This window comes from Podarcis melisellensis (assembly GCF_964234715.1).
Source record: "Podarcis melisellensis genome assembly, chromosome: 15".
Classification (NCBI taxonomy): Eukaryota; Metazoa; Chordata; class Lepidosauria; order Squamata; family Lacertidae; genus Podarcis; species Podarcis melisellensis.
In genome coordinates this window covers 43,591,744-43,610,503 of record NC_138532.1, presented here as the reverse complement: position 1 = coordinate 43,610,503, position 18,760 = coordinate 43,591,744, and the positions used below count along the sequence as shown (strand labels likewise).

Sequence of the window (18,760 nt, the reverse complement as noted above, 5' to 3'; positions counted from 1 at the left end):
ATATTCTTTCACGGGGCTGCAGCTGTGCAGCTTAGAAAAAACCTTGCAAGTTGTTTTGAGTTCCTGCTGCAGTAGGAGAGCCTGGAGCGAATCCTGCATTTCAGGAGGCTTGGACTTTGGCTCCCCTGGGCTCCCTTCCAGCTAGACAGTTCTAGGATTCCGTGAATCGATCCAAACAGAGGCACAACTCACACTTGGATGTCCAGCATGATCCGCTTGTCCTCTTCCACGTGGAGACCCCAGATGCAGTCCTGGCCCTTCCCATAGGGCTCCGGCCAGTTGGGGGACAAAACCACCCCGGCGGCGTCTGTGATCTCCCCGCTGCACACGGCTGCAGGAGAAGTGTGGAAAGAGATCAGTGGGGCTGTGTTGTGGATGGCAAACCCTGAAGGATGTCACAACTTTGTGGCTTAGGGCCCTCGTATTTACGGGACCGCCTCTCTTGATCTGCCCTGCAGAGGACCTTAAGGTCCATGAGCAACCATAGTTTAGAGGTCCCGGGCCCTAAGGAAGTCAGACTATCCTCCACTAGGGCCAGGGCCTTTTCATTGATGGCTCCGACCTGGTGGAACGCTCTGTCCAATGAGACCAGGGCCCTGCAGGATTTAACCTCCCGTTGGGCCAGTAAGACAGAGCTATTCCGCCTGGCCTTTAATTTGATTTCAGCCTGATCTTTTATTTCCCTTTTATGAAGATCACCCGCTCTGAGACCCCACAGCTAATTCTCCCCTGGCCTCCTCGCTGGCTCAAGTAGGACCAATTCAGCCAGCTAGCCCTGGGGATTATCTAATTGATTTTTTATTTTTATTGTTATTCATGTTTTTATACTGTATTTTATGCTGCTTTTATAATTAAGTGTTTTAAAGCATTTTAAATTTGTTGTTAGCTGCCCTGAGCCTGGTTTTTGAACCGGGAAGGGCAGGGTATAAATAATGTATTATTATTATTATTATTATTATTATTATTTGCTGCCTTTGCAGGCTGGGGAACTTCCTTGTGCCACTGATCAGAACAGGGCTTGCAATCGGTGCTCAACAGCAAGCCCTGCTTGCAAATGAACCACTAGGATTTCCCTTTAAGCTACGGTTGCCATATTTCAAAAAGTGAAAATTTTGCTTTTGTTTTCCTTTGCAAAATTTCAAAGAGAGAAGTTTGTGAGCTACTTTTATGGAAATTCACCAGAATATAGACATGAGTTGAAAAATCGCAATGAAGAGAGACGTTTGTGAGCTATTTTTATGGAAAGTTGGCAAAAACAACACTGCCGACATGGGTTGCCATGCATCCGGATTTTCCCGGACATTTTGGCCAATTTCCACCCGGACACTGCTTCCGACTGCAGTATCCCGGATGTATCCAGGAAATTTCAGACGGATGGCAACCCTACTTTAAGTTCCTGGTTGTTCCTAACCCTTTCCAGTATGCCAGAGTAGGACAGAACAACCTCCCGGAAATTTGGGGCATTCGTTGTATTTTACTGTTCTTTTGATCGATAAACCACTTAATTGCAATGGCTGCTAAGCATGTGACCTTGACCTCAACAATACAATAAAGATCAACTATCAGTTTTGAACGATAAAGATCAGAAACGACATCAATATTTGCGAACGCATTTTGTTCCGTTGCATGTTTTGAAGCAAAGGTAGGAAAGCCTTCTAAGCTGGGGGCCGCCTTCTCTTCTGAGCAACCTCCCCAGGGCCACGTGTCTGTGGTGGGAGGAGCCTGAGGCAAAAAGGGGTGGAGCAAGAGAGGAAATACAGTCGTACCTTGGATCCTGAACGCCTTGGTACTCGGACGATTTGGCTCCCAAACGCCGCAAACCTGGAAGTGATTGTTCCAGTTTGCGAACGTTCTTTGGAACCCAAACGTCCGACGGGGCTTGTGATTCAGAAGCCGTGCTTTGGTTTCTGAAAGTTTTGGAAGTCGAATGGACATCCGGATCAGATTCCATTTGACTTCCAAGGTACGACTGTATTTACCGTATTTTTTGCCCTATAAGACGCACCAGACCACAAGACGCACCTAGTTTTTGGAGGAGGAAAACAAGAAAAAAAATATTCTGAATCTCAGAAGCCAGAACAGCAAGAGGGATCACTGCGCAGTGAAAGCAGTAATCCCTCTTGCTGTTCTGGCTTCTGGGATAGCTGCGCAGCCTGCATTCGCTCCATAAGACGCACACACATTTCCCCTTACTTTTTAGGAGGGAAAAAGTAAGTCTTATAGAGCAAAAAATATGGTACTTTCAAATGGTAGGCTAGTTTCCATGTCATTTATCCTACATCCTCTGGGCCTAACCACAACTGGCCTGTGGCCCCCAGAAGCCGGCCAATGCGGCCCCCATAAGCCGGCCAAAGCTTTCCAACACGGCACCCACCTCGGCAGGCCGGCTCAGTCTCGTTCCACTGGGGGTTGGTGGGGTCCACGCACTCGATGATGACAGAGCCTTGCTCCAGGGTGTATCCCGCCTCGCAGGCAAACTCCACGGTGGTGCCCACGGCGTACGTCGCGTCGCTGGTGGTGAAGTTCCCGTACTTGACGAACGGCTCATAGCAGTGCCCGGGTTCAAAAGCTGGCAAGGGGCAGCACGAGAGAGAGAGGGCATCGGTCAGAGAGCTGGCTTCACGTTCAAGAGTGTTTTGGGGTCTCCTAAAGCAGGGCTCAGGGACGCGGGTGGCGCTGTGGGTTAAACCATAGAACCTAGGACTTGCCGATCAGAAGGTTGGCGGTTTGAATCCCCACGACTGGGTGAGCTCCCGTTGCTAAGTCTCTGCTCCTGCCCACCTATCAGTTCGAAAGCACACCAGCGCAAGTAGATAAATAGGCGGGAAGGTAAACGGCGTTTCTGTGCACTGCACCAGGCATGCAACAGTGTGCCAAGGAGCGTTGCGCCCACGCTCCCTGACCTTTTGCCTTCTTGGCTAGATAACAGGGTTTATCCCCTGACTGTTTGTCCTCTCACAGATTTAGTTACTAGACATAACGCTTGGCTGGAGCATGACCGGGGACACAGACGTAATCAAGTATTGGGGAAAACATTTTAGGGAAACACCTGCAGACACGTGTATTTGCTAACGCTGGAAATGGGCTTAGAAGGAAATACGTCATGTTCCGGGTGGTTTCACTACTGTTTCCAATTGTTGACGTCTGTTAATAAAAGGAGCCTCTGCACAGCTAGTCGGCAGCTTGTCTTGGAGCATGCTTGCCAGCGCGCTTCTGCACAGCTCAACTGCATTCAACCTCCTGTCATCCTCGTTATTCCTACAGCAGCTAAATGGGCACCCCTGAGGTCTTCCGCAAGGACCTACAAATCCTCCAAGCCTCCCCTCCCCCTCGCTGCCTCCTTGGCCACGAGGCGCTGAGAGGGGTTGCCTTTCCCCTCCCCTGAAAAGCATATAGAGCTGGCAAGAGTATTGTTGGCTCAGAAATGGAAGCAAGAAGAAATACCAACGAAAGAAGAATGGCAGACAAAATTAATGGACTACGCAGAATTGGATAAAAGGATTCGAAACTTGCGGGACCAGAGATTTACAGAAGAGTGAAAGAAATCTACGAATTATTTGAAGAGCAACTGTAATCAACAAATTACGCTAGTAGGACTACAAGACGTTTTGTAAGGAGAAATATATGAAATATTGCGAAGAAGAGAAAGAAAGGAGATATTAGTTCTGAGATTTAAATGTAATAGTGAAAATAAGAAATGTAAATTAAGTAAATAGATTTGAAAATTTTCAGATGTGGTTGATGAAAGTCAAAAAAATTGTATAAGATGTAAAAGTATGTTTAAATATTGTTGAAAATGATATGTTGAAAAACTAATTAAAAAGTACTAAAAAGAAAGAAAGAAAAGCATATAGAGCTGAAGGAGGAAGTGGGAAAGAGCGGCTCTTCTGGCCACTTCCCCTTTCAGCTCTATGCCCATTTCTAGGCTAAGATTAATTCTACCACGGCTGACTTTTACCCAAATCCCTCGGGAAAGCGAAGGGGTTGGGTGCCCTCTTTCTTTCTGCCTCTTGTGGGGGGGGGGAAGGGGACCGTTTGGAAATGTCAGTGCCCATGGCACTCACCCCAAAAAAGCATGGCAGCCAAAAGCACTGATTCCCTAATTGGGTGGTAGCGCCTCCTGGAGGGCAATGCGATTCCCTTACAGGACCACTTACAAGGGGGCAGCAGGGGGCGCTGAAGGTCCAAAGGACCACCGCCTGAGATCACGTGCTCCAGTTATCCGCTTTGTTGAATGAATTAAACTAAATAGCTTTAATTGGATTTCAAATAATGGTGCAATTAATTGCTACTATTTTGAATTTACTCTGCTATTATCTTCCTTAGTGGGTCATGCAAACCACTATTCTGAATAATGCATTTTAATAGGGTGGGGGCACTGGGGGGGAATTTATGGAACCCAGGGCCCCCCTAAAAGTTTGGGAGTAGCTGTCCTAAAGGAACAAGCCCAGCGCCTTGCCCCGCGTGCCCTCTGGCAACTCACCCTCGTAGCGTAGGGCCATCCCAGCAGCCACCCCGCTGCTGTCGGTGGTCAGCTCGATGAAGAAGCCCCTTGCGGTGCTGACCAGACCCTCGATGGGCAGGTACTCCACCTCGTACGAGTCGTACACAGGCGGAGCCTCAATGTCGTTCCCATTCCGGATTATTAGCCTGGGAGGGGGGAAAGGAAGTGGCTTAATCCCAGCATGATTAAGAAAAAGAAAGGTCAGAATTGCAAAGTTTAATTGGATGACCCTTGGGGCAGGGGAGGACTTTGGACTTTCATAATTCAGCGGCGCCCTGTGTCAGGCCAAAATTCAGTGTGTGTCCCGCCTTCCGTTCTGCTCAACTGCGGCCACCACGCTGCCCTAAATCCACTTCTTCATGGCCTCCCTGCCCACTCTGCAATTCTATTTTTCACCTGAGGTTTTTAAACAGAGATCAGATGCCCCCCTGCCAGCGATTCTTTAGGTGTGGTTCCTGAATTCGCAGGGGGTTGGGCTAGATCAGTGGTTCCCATCCTTTTTGGGGGGCCATGCCCCACCTAAGTATCTCTAAAATAATAATAATATAATAATATTTTTTAATTTATACCCCGCCCATCTGGCTGGGCTTCCCCAGCTACTCTGGGTGGCTTCCAACAAAATATTAAAATACAGTAATGCATCAAACATTAAAAGCTTCCCTAAACAGGGCTGCCTTCAGATGTTTTCTAAAAGTCTGGTAGTTGTTTATTTCCTTGACATCTGGTGGGAGGGCGTTCCAAAGGGTGGGTGCCACCACCGAGAAGACCCTCTGCCTGGTTCCCTGCAACCTCACTTCTCGCATTGAAGGAACCCCCAGAAGGCCCTTGGCGCTGTACCTTAGTGTCTGGGTAGAACGATGTCACCACCGACATATAATTCTTATTTATCAAAAAGTGAACTCCTATTCACGTGGAGGAAGGCCATTCACTGTTAACTCATTCTTGAATTGCCCCCCCTAAAAATTAAATTGCCCCCCCCACGGGTGTGTGTGACCCACGTTGGGGACCTTGGGGGTCCCTTCCTACCATACAATTTATGATTCTATAACCCCACCCAGGGGCAGGAACAGGGATTCAGCGTGAGATCAGCCCCAATGTCCTGGGGACAACTGCCCCATGACCGCGTTGTCCTGAAAACTCGAGGTCTCTCTCTTGCCAACCTGTCGTCGTCCTCGGCCAAGGAGACCTTCTCAAAATGGAGGTGCAGCCGCTGTCCCTGGGGAGCCTCCAGCAGCCAATGGCAGGTCAGGTTGTTGCTGTAGTTGGCAGGGTAGCCCGGCGAGACGATGCGCCCGGTCGTGGCGTTCCGGATCACCCCGCCGCAAGACGCTGCGGAGAGAAGGGATGCGTCAGTGGGGCTACAGGAAGGGCTCCCCCCCCAACAATATCAATTTATTTATTCACTGCCATCCACATTCCTTACCCATCCTACACTGCAGGGTTGCAGAGCAGGCCCCAGGTATGTAAAAATTGCAATATTAACCTTAAAAGAAAATGTGATGAAAATGAAGTATAGATGGTACATTACGCCCGTAAAATTAGCTAAAACGTACAAAGTTAATAATAAATGTTGGGAATGTAAAGAAAAAGAAGGAACATTTTATCACATGTGGTGGGAATATGAAAAAGTGAAAAACTTCTGGGAAATGATACATAATGAGATGAAGAAGATGTTGAAATATACATTATTAAGAAACAGAAGCATTTTTACTTGGCATTGTAGGTTGATGATATAAACAGAAAGGATTGTAAGTTATTTTTGTACACAGTGACGGCAGCAAAAATATTATCGGCACAAAATTGGAAGCAAGAAGAATTACTGACGAAAGAAGAATGGAGGGTGAAAATGATGGACTATGCAGAATTAGATAAACTAACAGGAAGGATTCGAAACCTGCGGGACCAGAGATTCTCAGAAGACTGTAGTAAATTTATGGACTATTTGAAAAGCAATTGTGAGGAACAGATTACGCTAGAAGGTTTGCAAGAAGTTTTGTAAGGTGAATTATTTGAAATGTTGCAAATAAGATAATGAGGAGAATTATTAGTTAAAGATAACTAAAGGTCATAGGAAATTAAGAAATGCATAATAAGTGATGAGGACGGAAAATCATCAGAGGTGTTGACGGAAGTCCAAAAATTATTGTATAAGATGAGATGTTTTGTTGTATGAATGATAATTAACATGTTTAAAACTAATAAAAATGTATATATATAGTGGTACCTCGGGTTACATACGCTTCAGGTTACAGACTCCGCTAACCCAGAAATATTACCTCAGGTTAGGAACTTTGCTTCAGGATAAGAGCAGAAATCGCACAGCGGCAGTGGGAGGCCCCATTAGCTAAAGTGGTGCTTCAGGTTAAAAACAGTTTCAGGTTAAGTATGAACCTCTGGAACGAATTAAGTACTTAACCTGAGGTACCACTGTATATGTAAAAAAATTGCAATATTAATATTAACCAGCAGAGGCAGCCCTGAGCTAGAGGATTCTGAGTTTCCTGCGGCAGCTGCCTCCATTTGCCCAACAGTAGGGAGAGGTCGACCGGAGAAGCTTGCTGAGGTCAGATGCCCTGCCAGTTCCCAAACCCACAAACTGCTCCCCCCCTTCCTGTACCCTCTGGCTTTGCTCACCAACACAGGTGGGCTCCCGGGCGCTCCAGAAGGGGTGGGTGGCGTTGAGGCAGGTGAGGCAGTGCTGGCCCTGCAGCTGGTAGCCTGTGGCACAGGAGAAGCAAGCGTGGCCGCCCGGGTGCACGCTGGTGACGGAGACCTCCCCGTAGGGCGGGCGCGTGGGGAACGCACAGCTGAGCAGGTAGGCTGGGAAAGGAAAAAGAGACAGGGAGAGTTGGGCTGTGCAGTGGCGTAGCGTGGGTTGTCAGCACCCGGGGCAAGGCAAGTAATTTGCGCCCCCTAACCCATGGATTTGCGCCCCCTAACCCGTGGATTTGCGCCCCCTAACCCTAACCCCCAGATGTTGCGCCCGGTGCGGCCGGGCCCCCCTGCACCCCCACGCTATGCCACTGGGGCTGTGTACATTAAAAACCCATTTAACACACGCACACATTCCCCAAGGATCCTGGGAACCACGGTTTGCTAAGGGAGCTAGGAAATGTAGCATTGTGAGAAGTCAAACTACAGTTCCCAGGATTCTTGGGCTGTGATTTAAATGTACGGCGAGTCACATAGAGCTGATTAGGGTGAATTTCCTACAAATTCCCCACTGAGAGAGAATCAGATTTGACAAGGGGTGGGTCTACATGCAGGGGGGAAAACATCCTATGCAAAATGGCTTTTAAATATTTCCTGCTCTCTGGTGCCATCTGGTGTTGCATGTTTGTAGCACATCCAAATTGTTGTTGCTGGCTGAGTTCAAGGTGTGATGTCCTTTATTTATTAACTCAACTTGTATTGGTTATTATTAATAATAATTTATTACATTCATATACCAAGGAACCTGAGGTGGTTCTTCCCTCCCCATTTCATCCCCTGCAAGGAAGGTTCAGCTGAGAGTTCAGCGGCTGGCCCCCCTGGCTGAGTGGGGATTCGAACCCTGGCCTCCTCCAGGTCCCCAGTTCTAACCACTATGCCACACTATTCAAGTAAATACTGTGTGCCTAAAATGGCTCTCGCACACACCACCTCGGGAGGTGGCGGGCTCTCCTTCCTCAGGTTTTTAACCTGAGGTAGGACAGCTACCTGCCAGGTATCCTTTAGTTGCGATTGCTGCATTGCAGGGGGTTGGTATGGATGACCTTTGGGGGCACCAACTCTACGATTCTATGATTGGGGTGAACAAATGCAAAATCAATACATCATGACAATAACTCTCAAAATACTAGACCGTCTCAAAACAAAATATGAAATTATGTTGTGTGCGCGGGGGAAATCCTTAAAGTGAAATTAAGAGGTAGAAGTCAGGGGAAAAGAGATCAATTGTAAAAAGACACAGTTTTTCTCTGCTAGTCGAATGAAGCAAACGCTTAATCTGGAATTAGTCTGACACCTTATTTTATGCCCAGAGAATAAACAATAAATATATATATATATATAAATACTGGGTGGTCTCTCAACTAAGTCCTCCTCAGAACAGGCCCATTGAGATTCACAGAGCCAAACTACCAAATTCACTTCAATGGGTCTACTCTGAGTAAGGGTGGCATTGCATGTGACCCATTCCCATTCATACAGCTATTTAGATGTTTATTTCTTTATCTACTTAAAAGTGATTTGCTGCAGATCGGCACGCAGGATTAAAGGAACAGAATTCTATTACCGGTATATTTTTTACAGATTTTTTGGGGGTAAAGGCTTTAAATATTTAACTACTTCAAGTGATTTGCTGCTCCAGATTTAAATATAAATCTATGTGTATTGGGAGGGGGAGGGGGTTGTTAAAGGAAAATCATATTTATACGTCTTTTTTAAGGCTTTATTTCTAAATTCAAAGTGATTTAATGGAGATTTTAAATGCAAAGCTATGTGTAACAGCAATAAGGAAATGAACACATGAACACAGCCCTATCTGCGATCGATTTTGTCTCTGAATATGACAAATGGGTTCTATGTTGTGTGTTGGTTGCTGTTATTTATTTCACTTATTTATTGTAGTGATATCCCATCTTTCATGCAAGGAGCATGCTGTTCTCATCTATTTTTTTTTTATCTTCACAACAACCTTGCGAGGTAGCATTGGCAGAGAGAAGGGGACAGGCCCAAGGTTATTTGTTGTTGTTGTTTAGTCGTTTAGTCGCGTCTGCCTCTTGGTGACCCCATGGACCAGAGCACGCCAGGCACTCCTGTCTTCCACTGCCTCCCGCAGTTTGGTCAAACTCATGCTGGTAGTTTCGAGAACACTGTCCCACCATCTCGTCCTCTGTTGTCCCCTTCTCCTTGTGCCCTCCATCTTTCCCAACATCCGGGTCTTTTCCAGGGAGTCTTCTCTTCTCATGAGGTGGCCAAAGTCTTGGAGCCTCAGCTTCAGGATCTATCCTTCCAGGGAGCACTCAGGGCTGATTTCCTTAAGAATGGAGAGGTTTGATCTACTTGCAGTCCATGGGACTCTCAAGAGTCTCCTCCAGCACCAGAATTCAAAAGCATATTCTTCAGCGATCAGCCTTCTTTATGGTCCAGCTAGTGATGTATGGAAGTGAGAGCTGAACCATAAAGAGAGCTGGACCAAGGTTATTAGAAGGTGCAAATACTCCTAACAGATTCCACTGGCCACATGTGCCGGAAGAAAGGGCACAGGTAGGGGTCAATGTCAGCAGGGGCAGACCGTGGGGTCTCAAATTTTAAATTTTGCGGGGCATCAAAATTTGGCTCCTGGCCACCAATCACCATCCGTCTGACATCACGGTGACATCACGCCGAGGCTCTGCACCTATTGTGGTTGAACTGGTTGAAATTCGCCTCTGGTGCCAGTTGCGAGAAAGGCGGTTGTGTGTGTGTGTGTGTGTGTGTTGGGGGCTTCAGCTGTTGCAACAGGGTGTGTCAACATTGGCGGGGCGCCCTGTGGGGCTGGGAGACAGGTGTATATATATATCTATCTTTCTCTCAATGCCAGCCCCTCCCTTCCCCGGTGCTCCGCGCAAATTACGTTAATTGCTGGGACCAATTATCTCCCCATTAAGCGAGTCTTTGGTGGGTGCCCGCTCTAACCTGCCAGCTTCGGCGATTAGCTCCGACAGCGATTAGCGTGCTCCCAATTAGCTAATTGCGCTGCAGCTGCGAGGGGGGTGGGAAGGGAATCCTGGCGCTGCCACGGCACCCGGGCTGGTGCCGTGGGCGGGCTGTGGAGCGGCCTGCAGATCCACAGGCAGGCGGGCATCGGGTGGGAACAGAAGGCTCCGTGAATTTCTTCGCATGCATCTGCCAACAAGGGGTGGGCGCAGCGAGAAAGATCACTCCAAGAATCCTGACAGGTATGTTTTGGGGCCGTACAACAACACCCTTTCCTGCTTCTCGTTCCCGGCATTTGCTGCTGGGGGGGTTTAATAATAATAATAATAATAATAATAATAATAATAATAATAATAATTTATTTATACCCCACCCATCTGGTTGGGTTTCCCCAACCACTCTGGGCGGCTTCCAATAAAACACTAAAATATAATAACCTATTAAACATTAAAAGCTTTCCTAAACAGGGCTGCCTTCAGATGTCTTCTAAAAGTTTGGTAGTTATTTTTCTCTTTGACATCTGGTGGGAGGGCGTTCCACAGGGAGGGCGCCACCACCAAGAAGGCCCTCTGCCTGGTTCCCTATAACTTGGCTTCTCGCAGTGAGGGAACCGCCAGAAGGCCCTCGGTGCTGGACCTCAGTGTCTGGGCAGAACGATGGGGGTGGAGACGCTCCTTCAGGTATACTGGACTGAGGCTGTTTAGGGCTTTAAAGGTCAGCACCAACACTTTGAATTGTGCTCGGAAATGTACTGGGAGCCAGTATAGGTCTTTCAAGACCGGTGTTATGTGGTCTCAGTGGCCGCTCCCAGTCACCAGTCTAGCTGCCGCATTCTGGATTAGTTGTAGTTTCCAGGTCACCTTCAAATGCAGTCCCACCTAGAGCGCATTGCAGTAGTCCAAGCGGGAGATAACCAGAGCATGCACCACTCTGGCGAGACAGTCTGCGGGCAGGAAGGATCTCAGCCTGTGTACCAGATGGAGCTGGTAGACAGCCGCCCTGGACATGGACTTGACCTGCGCCTCCATGGACAGCTGTGAGTCCAAAATGACTCCCAGGCTGCGCACCTGGTCCTTCAGGGGCACAGTTACCCCATTCAGGACCAGGGAGTAGGTTAGTGACTGGCCTGACGTCAAGCTTCATGGCCGAGTCGGGACTTGAACCCTGCCCTCGCAGGTCCTCGTCCAGCACCTGAACCACACAAGGCCAGGGAAAGTTCCCCCCACCTTCATTTCTGGGGAAACCTTCTGGAGAGGGCGGGGCACATGTCAGGGTTAGGCGGGGCTATAGGGGAAAGTGGGTGTGGCAATGCACCTATGAACAAAAAAAGTCTGGGAACCACTGGTTTAGAATAAATCAGCTGCATGTCCTCCCCTAGTGGTAGGTGAAGGACCTGTGCTCTCACCTTCGAACCGGAAATGAAACGTCCCTGGGTTGGCGGGAGATGGGCTCTGGAAGCGCACCACGATCTGATTGGTCGGTCCGCGGATCACCTGCCCGCGCATCAGGAACGACTCATTGGCCAGGGCGACGGGCTCTACGCCCCCCAGCGTCTCCACGGTAACCGTTTCTCCCTCCGCAAGGCTGATGTTCTGGACCTGCAGAGAGGGAAGGGAGGGAGAAAGAGAGACTCTGAGGATGCAAACCCAGCTGTGTTCACTGGGAGATGAGATGGGGATGGTCTACCACAGGCTAATAATAATGATGATAATAATAATAATAATAATAATAATAATAATAATAATAATAATAATAAATGTTATTTATACCCAGCCCTCCCCAGCCAAGACCGGGCTCAGGGCAGTTAACAACCAATAATAAAAACAAGTTGATTAAAATACAACTTAAAAACAAGATTAAAATACAACATTAAAACATTAAGATGCAGCCTCTTCACAGGAGGAGAAAGGAAAAAAGAAAGAGGGGGCGGGAATCAAATTGATTCCAAGCCAAAGGCCAGGCGGAACAACTCTGTCGGCCCGGCAGAAAGAAATCAGATCCCGGGGCCTGGTCTCATGAGACAGAACATTCCACCAAGCTGGCGCCAGTACTGAAAAGGCCCTGGCTCTGGTTGAGGCTAATCTGACTTCCTTAGGGCCCGAGACCACTAGGGTGTTGCTATTTATGGACGGGGTCCCATGAAAGGGGTCCCCTGAGTCTGTCAGGAGCTCGGCTTACACTCGAGTAGGACTCTGGTAGAGACAGATGCCCGACTGGCATGTTCTCTCCCTCCCGGTCGATCGTTCGGGAGCTGCAAAAGCTTCCCACTGCCCGAACATCATAGTGACCAATGCCAACCGACACCGGCACACTTAGGGATCCGCAGAGTTTGCGCAACTTGCATAACAGACCTCAGCAACTCAGCATTTTGGCTAATCTACTTTATTTACATACAAACACACACGGAACACTGCAACATGGCTCCCTCTCTCTCTAGTATCAGACAGCAAAGAGCAAAGGACAATAGTCCCACTTCACGGAACACAGTAACACAAACATCCTGTCTCCGTCTCTCAGCTGCAGAACATTTTGGAAGCCAAATGCTGAAAACCCGGAAGTGAATGCTTCCATTTTCAAACATGCCTCGGAAATCGAACAGCACATTTCTCAATTTTCCCCATTGAACTTGTTGACAGCTCTCTGATCCTCGGGTTTCAAATGTTTCGGAAGTCGAACGGACTTCCGGAACAGATTACGTTTGGAAACCGAGGTTCCACTGTACAAAAAACAGGTGAACAGAGCCAGAACTGGGAACTTGAATATCCACTGAGCAGTAAATGCCTCTGAATGGCAGTTGCTGGGAATCGCAAGTGGGGAGAGTTTCTGTTGTGCTCCTGCTTGTGGACATGAGTTCCACAGTTTAACTACAATAAGTCCTTTCTATTTTTGTGTCCTGAATCCTTCCTAGCCAACCTGGATATGCCATGAGAGAATGACCCTGGGACCTTCTGCATGCAAAACCCTGAGCTGCAGCCCTTCACGTGAAAAGAAAGAGCCTAGTCCTCATGAATTTTTTTTTAAAAAAGAAATGTTTTAAACAGAAATATAGGAAGCTGCCTTTTACTGACTGAGACCCATGGTCCATCTACCATAACTCAATATTCCCTACACTGACTGGCAGCAGCTCCCCAGGATTCCAGAGGGGGAATATTTCCGAGCCCTGCCTGGAGATGCTGCCAGAGTTGAACCCAGGGCCTTTTGCACGCAAAGCATATTGTTCCCGGTTGCTGCCACGTCCTCCGGTGGCGACGGCTGCATAACTTATCTTGATAAACGAGTCACTGTTGCCGTCTCTCATTAAAGTGGTGATTGTATATTAATTACGGTAATTAAACGGAGCTGCTCGGTGATAAACGGCCAAAGTCAGGAGCCTCCTTGCACTAATTACACCAAAGGTGCCCAAGATGGATCGGCAGAAGAGCAAGTGCGCCAAGACGGAGAAGGGGAACCAGATTGCGAGTGCTGGTGGGACGGGATCTCCCTCTCCGTGAGGTTCAGCAGGATGCCGAGTGATTTATGGGAGGAGAGAGACAGGAACACGAGGAGAAAAGCCCTGGAGAGCACAGCCTGGATGTGGAGCAGGCGGTCTCTGCTCGCCACACACAAAGGAAAGAAATGTAGAATCAGAAGGAACCTAGAGGTCCTCTAGACCACCCCAGCCGAACGCAGGATCTGTGAGGCAGATTGAGGAAAAGGGGAATTTGGAGGAGGGATTTTTTTAGGGGAAGAAGTGAGGTGATTAGAGCGCTGGATAACAACAACTTCTTCTTCTTCTTCTTCTTCTTCTTCTTCTTCTTCTTCTTCTTCTTCTTCGCTCTCCTCAATGAATCTGCACAACAACCCTGTGAGGTAGGTTAGGCTGAGAGGCAGCAATGGGCCCAAAGGTCACACCCAGGAAGCTTCATTTCTGAGTGGGAGGGTCTGAGTCCTGGTCTCCCAGGAGAAATTAACACCAAATGACGATTAATTTAAAAAAAAAAAAAAGTTAGCAAACTGATGGGAAGATGTGGAGAACTGAATCTATCTATCATCTATCTATCATCTATCTATCTATCTATCTATCTATCTATCTATCTATCTATCTATCTATCTATCTATCTATATCTATCATCTATCTCTATCTATCTATCTATCTATCTATCTATCTATCTATCTATCTATCTATCATCTATCTATCTATCTAATCTATGGGGGGGGGGCGGAGAACCCAAGAAACTGAATTTGCCAATTTGCCTGTCCCTGGATATCACTGCTTTTGCTCTTAAAAAACCCCAACCCACCACATGGTTCCCTCTCTCGCCAGGCCCAGGTCCTGGGTGCGGATTTCGCTGCCTACACTGCAAGACTATAATGCCTACATTGGGGATGTTCCATTCCCCAGAATGGCTCAAGGAGCTGTAAGGGCAGCATTTCAGGGAGTTGTTAATTTAGCTGCCAGGGAAGAAAAAGAGAAAAAAAGAGGAAATCTCACAGAGTCCCAATTTCACAGAAATCTCTCTCCCCCCCCCCCCCGGGAATTTCAGGAGTCTTTTTTACACCTCACTGAAGATGCTCGCAACACCCCCCCTGCCCTCCCCACCAGCTAATGCTACACTGGGGAGAGCCCCCCAGTCCGGGCCGGAGGCGGTATCACGGCCGCAGGGCCCTCCGCCGGCACGTCCGCCCGCCAAGCCTCCTTCCGCCTGGGCCTAATGAAGCCCCGGGGGACGCGGCGCGGAGGGAGAAAGCAGGTATTGTCGAAATGTCGGCCAAATGCCACGTCTATCGATTTGACATTTGCTGCTGTTGCCTTTTGGGGCTGGCACGGCTGGCTGCATCCCTGAGACAAGATGTCTGTATTTGTAACGTGGCATTAGAATGCAGCCGGGGTCCCGTGTCGGCGTCCCTCCCCTCGCTTAACCCTGCAGGCGAGAAGAGGGGCTCCTCTGTCTGCCTGCCTCCTTCGTCTTACCTGCCCCCACCCCAGAAAAGGGGCCGAGGTGCTCTTACGGATGATAAAGGACAAAAATGTGGGGCTCAAGGAACACAGCCCTCAGGCTACAAAATGTCCCCCATCCTTGCTGGAGAATCTAAAAGCATTCAGACACACCCTCCAAATCCATCCAGAATTTTGTCCTGGGTCTTGAGGACCAGTTTCTCCTAAAGGGGTCTTTGCAGACCGAAGTTTCAGCCAGGAATGGGTGTAATTCACACGGCATCACTGAAGTTAACTCTTCATTCAAAGAAACAGGAGTAACAACTCATCCCAGCAAATCTCGCCTGGAGGAGGCAGTTTGGGGGGCTGAAGGTCCCCGTCTTCCCACAGTTCCCGAAGTCTTTTGTTCCCTCGGGTCCTTTCCATAGTCTGAGACTATGCCTACATGCCACTCTCTGTTCCTCCCTCTTCACACCTCTACTGGTCCTGGGAGACCAGCGAAAAGCGGAGCTTGTCACTGTAGGAGGGGGAGACCCCCTAGTTTCTCCAGCACCGGGCCTCCCCTCTGCCTCTTGGCTTCCCTCCCCTCCAGCCTCCGCTTCTGCCTCTGATTCTGCACTGCTTTCTCCCCCGTTCTTCCTGCTCACCAAACCCTGTTGCTTCTTCAGCTTCCGACACCTCTTCTTCCCAGTCCGCTCCCTCTGACCCCTCATCTTCCCCCCACCACCCCTCCCCTGGCCCTGAGCCTTCTCCCCTTGGGGGTTCCCTGGCTGCTTCCGGCCAGGCCATGACACCTACCAGGCTGGGTTCAATGACTCACCCGGATCTCGACGCCGTAACCAGGGTACACAGAGATGGTGTAGGTGCAGTCGAGGGTCCCCCCTTCGTACGGGATGCCAGAGGGGAGGGGAGAGGCCAGCGAGCCTTTGGGGCCAGTGAGGTTCCAGCTGCAAGGACCTATGCACAAAGAGGGGAAAATATTAGACAAAGGAGAGAGCACTTCTAAGCTCTCATCTCCCCATCACAGCCAGCCTCAAAAGCCTTCTTCTGCCCTAGATGGGGGCAGAAGACCTTCAGAAGAGCCTGCTGGATCCGGCCAGTGCCAACCAGTTGCCCTCAGGCAGGACCTGAGTGTGAGAGAAACTCCCCCCTCCTGTGGTTTCTAGCAATGGGTATTTAGAAGCATCATGGCCAGTAGCCCTTCACAGACCTCTCCTCCTCCAGAAACTCGTCTCATCCTCTTTTGAAGCTATCTAGGTTGGCGACCAACACTGCCTCCTGTGGCTGGGAGTTCCACAGTCTAACTCTGTGCTACATGAAGGACTCAATCTTCCAGCACTTGGTTTTATCGTTGGCCCATGTCGCAAGCTTTTTTCCATACGGCAGTTGCTCCATCCTCTTGATCATCTGAGATGGGGGCAAAATGGTGCCCTCCTCCTCCAAATAAACAGGCACCTGCTTTATACTGAGTCTGTCCGCTGAGTTATCGAGCTCAGCATTGCCCACACCGACTGGCAGCAGCTCTCCAGGGTCTCAGGGAGAGAGGAGGGTCTCTTTCCCATCACCTGATCATTTTAACTGGATATGCTTCTAGGGGGTTGCATAATCTGCCTTAAGTCAGACCACTGGCCCACTGAGATCAGTATTGTCCACACTGACCAGCAGCAGCTATCTCCAGCGTTTCAAGGCAGAGGGGTCTTACCCCAGCCCTGCGTGGAGATTTCAGTGGAGACTGAAGCTGGGACCTTCTGCATGTGAAGCGGCCACTCTACCAATCAGTTCCAGCTCCTCCATCTAAAGGTAATAACAAGATTCCAGTCCTCAGGCTTCTGAATTACTAAGGGCTGCACATGAGGAGAACAGGAAGCCATAAACTACCGGTAGATCAGACCATTGTTCCATCTGGCTCAGTTGTCTGAACTGACTGGCAGAAGAGGTTCCCCAGGGTGTCAGACAGGGGAACAAAGATCTTCTGCAAAATAAATGCTCTAACCACTGAGCTGCGCCCTGGGATCCCGATTTTCCAATCTCATTTCAACCAGAGTTGTGCAGGATAACTTTTCTGTAATAAGTTGTGTGTGTGTGTGTGTGTGTTTTGGGGCATGTGTGCAGAATCCCATTTGCATTTCCCCTTCAGGCCCCGGAACCTTCCTGGCCCAGCTCCAAGCAGGGCAGGCCCCTTTGAACGTCAATCTCTCGCTGCTCCTTTCATTACAGAAAGAAAACAGAAAAAACCAAGCCCTGCCTTCCGGCTATTTCCTACACTCCAATCCATAATTAATTCCATTGTTGTTCCCTAAACGGTTTCCCTGACAATTAAAACGGCATTCTTCCGGAGACCTGGGATGGCTGGGTCAAAGCCAAGCACTTTTAAAATTTAGGTAGCTCAGCTCCCGACAGCTCAGATCTAACGCCTGGCAACTCCGTAGATCTGAGCAACCTGGCCTCTCCGACTGAGCCAATGCATTTGCTGGGGATATTTCAGGTCAAGGATGGGGGAACATTTGCAGTCCCATCACCTCTCCCGATTGGCCACGTTGCTTCCTGGGAGTTGGGGAGGGTATCTGACAACATCTGGACCTGGGAGACCAGAGTTCGAATCTCTGCTTGGTTATGAAGCTCAGTGGCTGGCCCCTCCCTTCCTCCCTCATTTTCTTCTGCCCCAACCTACTTCACAGGGCTGTTGTGACCCTGATTGTTAGGAGCGAGCCAGCAATAAATCACACGGAGCAAGTGAAGTTAACTCTTTATTAGAAGAAACAGGATCTGCTCAGGAGTGCCAGGCCTAATGAGCACAGCGACTCTTCTTCAAATCGGAGACGGGGTCTGCATGAAGCCAAACCCTCCTCCGCCCCTTTTCATGCCTCTTCTGGTTCTGGGAGACCAAAGGGGAGAGGAGTTTGTCACAGCAGGAGGGGGAGACACTCGTGCCTCTTCACAAGCCTGACCCATCCCTGCCCCTAGGCCTTCCTCCTGCTTCAACTTCTGCCTCTGATTCTGGACTTATCTCTTAAATGGCCTTGGTCCAGTATACCTGAAGCAGCGTCTCCATCCCCATCGTTAAGCTCCAAGGGCCTTCTGGGGGTTCCCTCAAAGCGAGAAGTGAGGTTACAGGGAACTAGGCAGAGGGCCTTCTCAGTGGTGGCGCCCACCCTGTGGAACACCCTCCCCTCAGATGGCAAGGAAATAAACAACTACCTGACTTTTAGAAGACACCTGAAGGCAGCCCGGTTTAGGGAAGCTTTTAATGACTGATGCTTTAATGTATTTTTAATCTTTTGATGGAAGACGCCCAGAGTGGCTGGGGAAACCCAGCCAGATGGGCGGGATAGAAATAATAAATGATGATGATGATGATGATGATGGCTCAGAGCCAGGGGAGCGGTGGTGGGATGACAATGAGTGGTCAGAGGGAGAAGACTGGGAGGAGGAGATGTCGGCAGCAGGAGAGGTGACAGGGTTTGGTGAGCAGGAAGAGGCTGGGGCAGAGAGCAGTGCAGAATCAGAGGCTGGAGAGGAGGTTGGGTCAATAGGCAGAGTGGAGGCCGGCTGCTGAAGAATCCAGGGATCCTCTGTCTTCTGCTACAACCAGCTCCCTTCCTGGTCTCTGAGAACTTGCAGAGAAATGAAATGGCCAGAGCAGAGGGTGCTTGTGTGCA

At 49.1% G+C, this 18,760-nt stretch overlaps 1 protein-coding gene across 2 annotated transcripts in view; it reads right to left on the bottom strand.

Annotated features, from left to right (window-relative positions):
- SEZ6 (seizure related 6 homolog) overlaps positions 1–18,760 on the bottom strand; it is a 105,872-nt gene that overhangs the window by 12,997 nt on the left and 74,115 nt on the right. For both annotated transcript variants that reach the window (XM_081890259.1, XM_081890260.1), the window contains exons 3-9: positions 15,922–16,058; positions 11,592–11,784; positions 7,139–7,324; positions 5,665–5,833; positions 4,484–4,650; positions 2,375–2,569; positions 193–331 (exon numbers count right to left, since the gene is read on the bottom strand). In XM_081890259.1, coding sequence (XP_081746385.1) covers positions 193–331; positions 2,375–2,569; positions 4,484–4,650; positions 5,665–5,833; positions 7,139–7,324; positions 11,592–11,784; positions 15,922–16,058 — 1,186 coding nt within the window. The remainder of the gene's footprint in view (positions 1–192; positions 332–2,374; positions 2,570–4,483; positions 4,651–5,664; positions 5,834–7,138; positions 7,325–11,591; positions 11,785–15,921; positions 16,059–18,760) is intronic.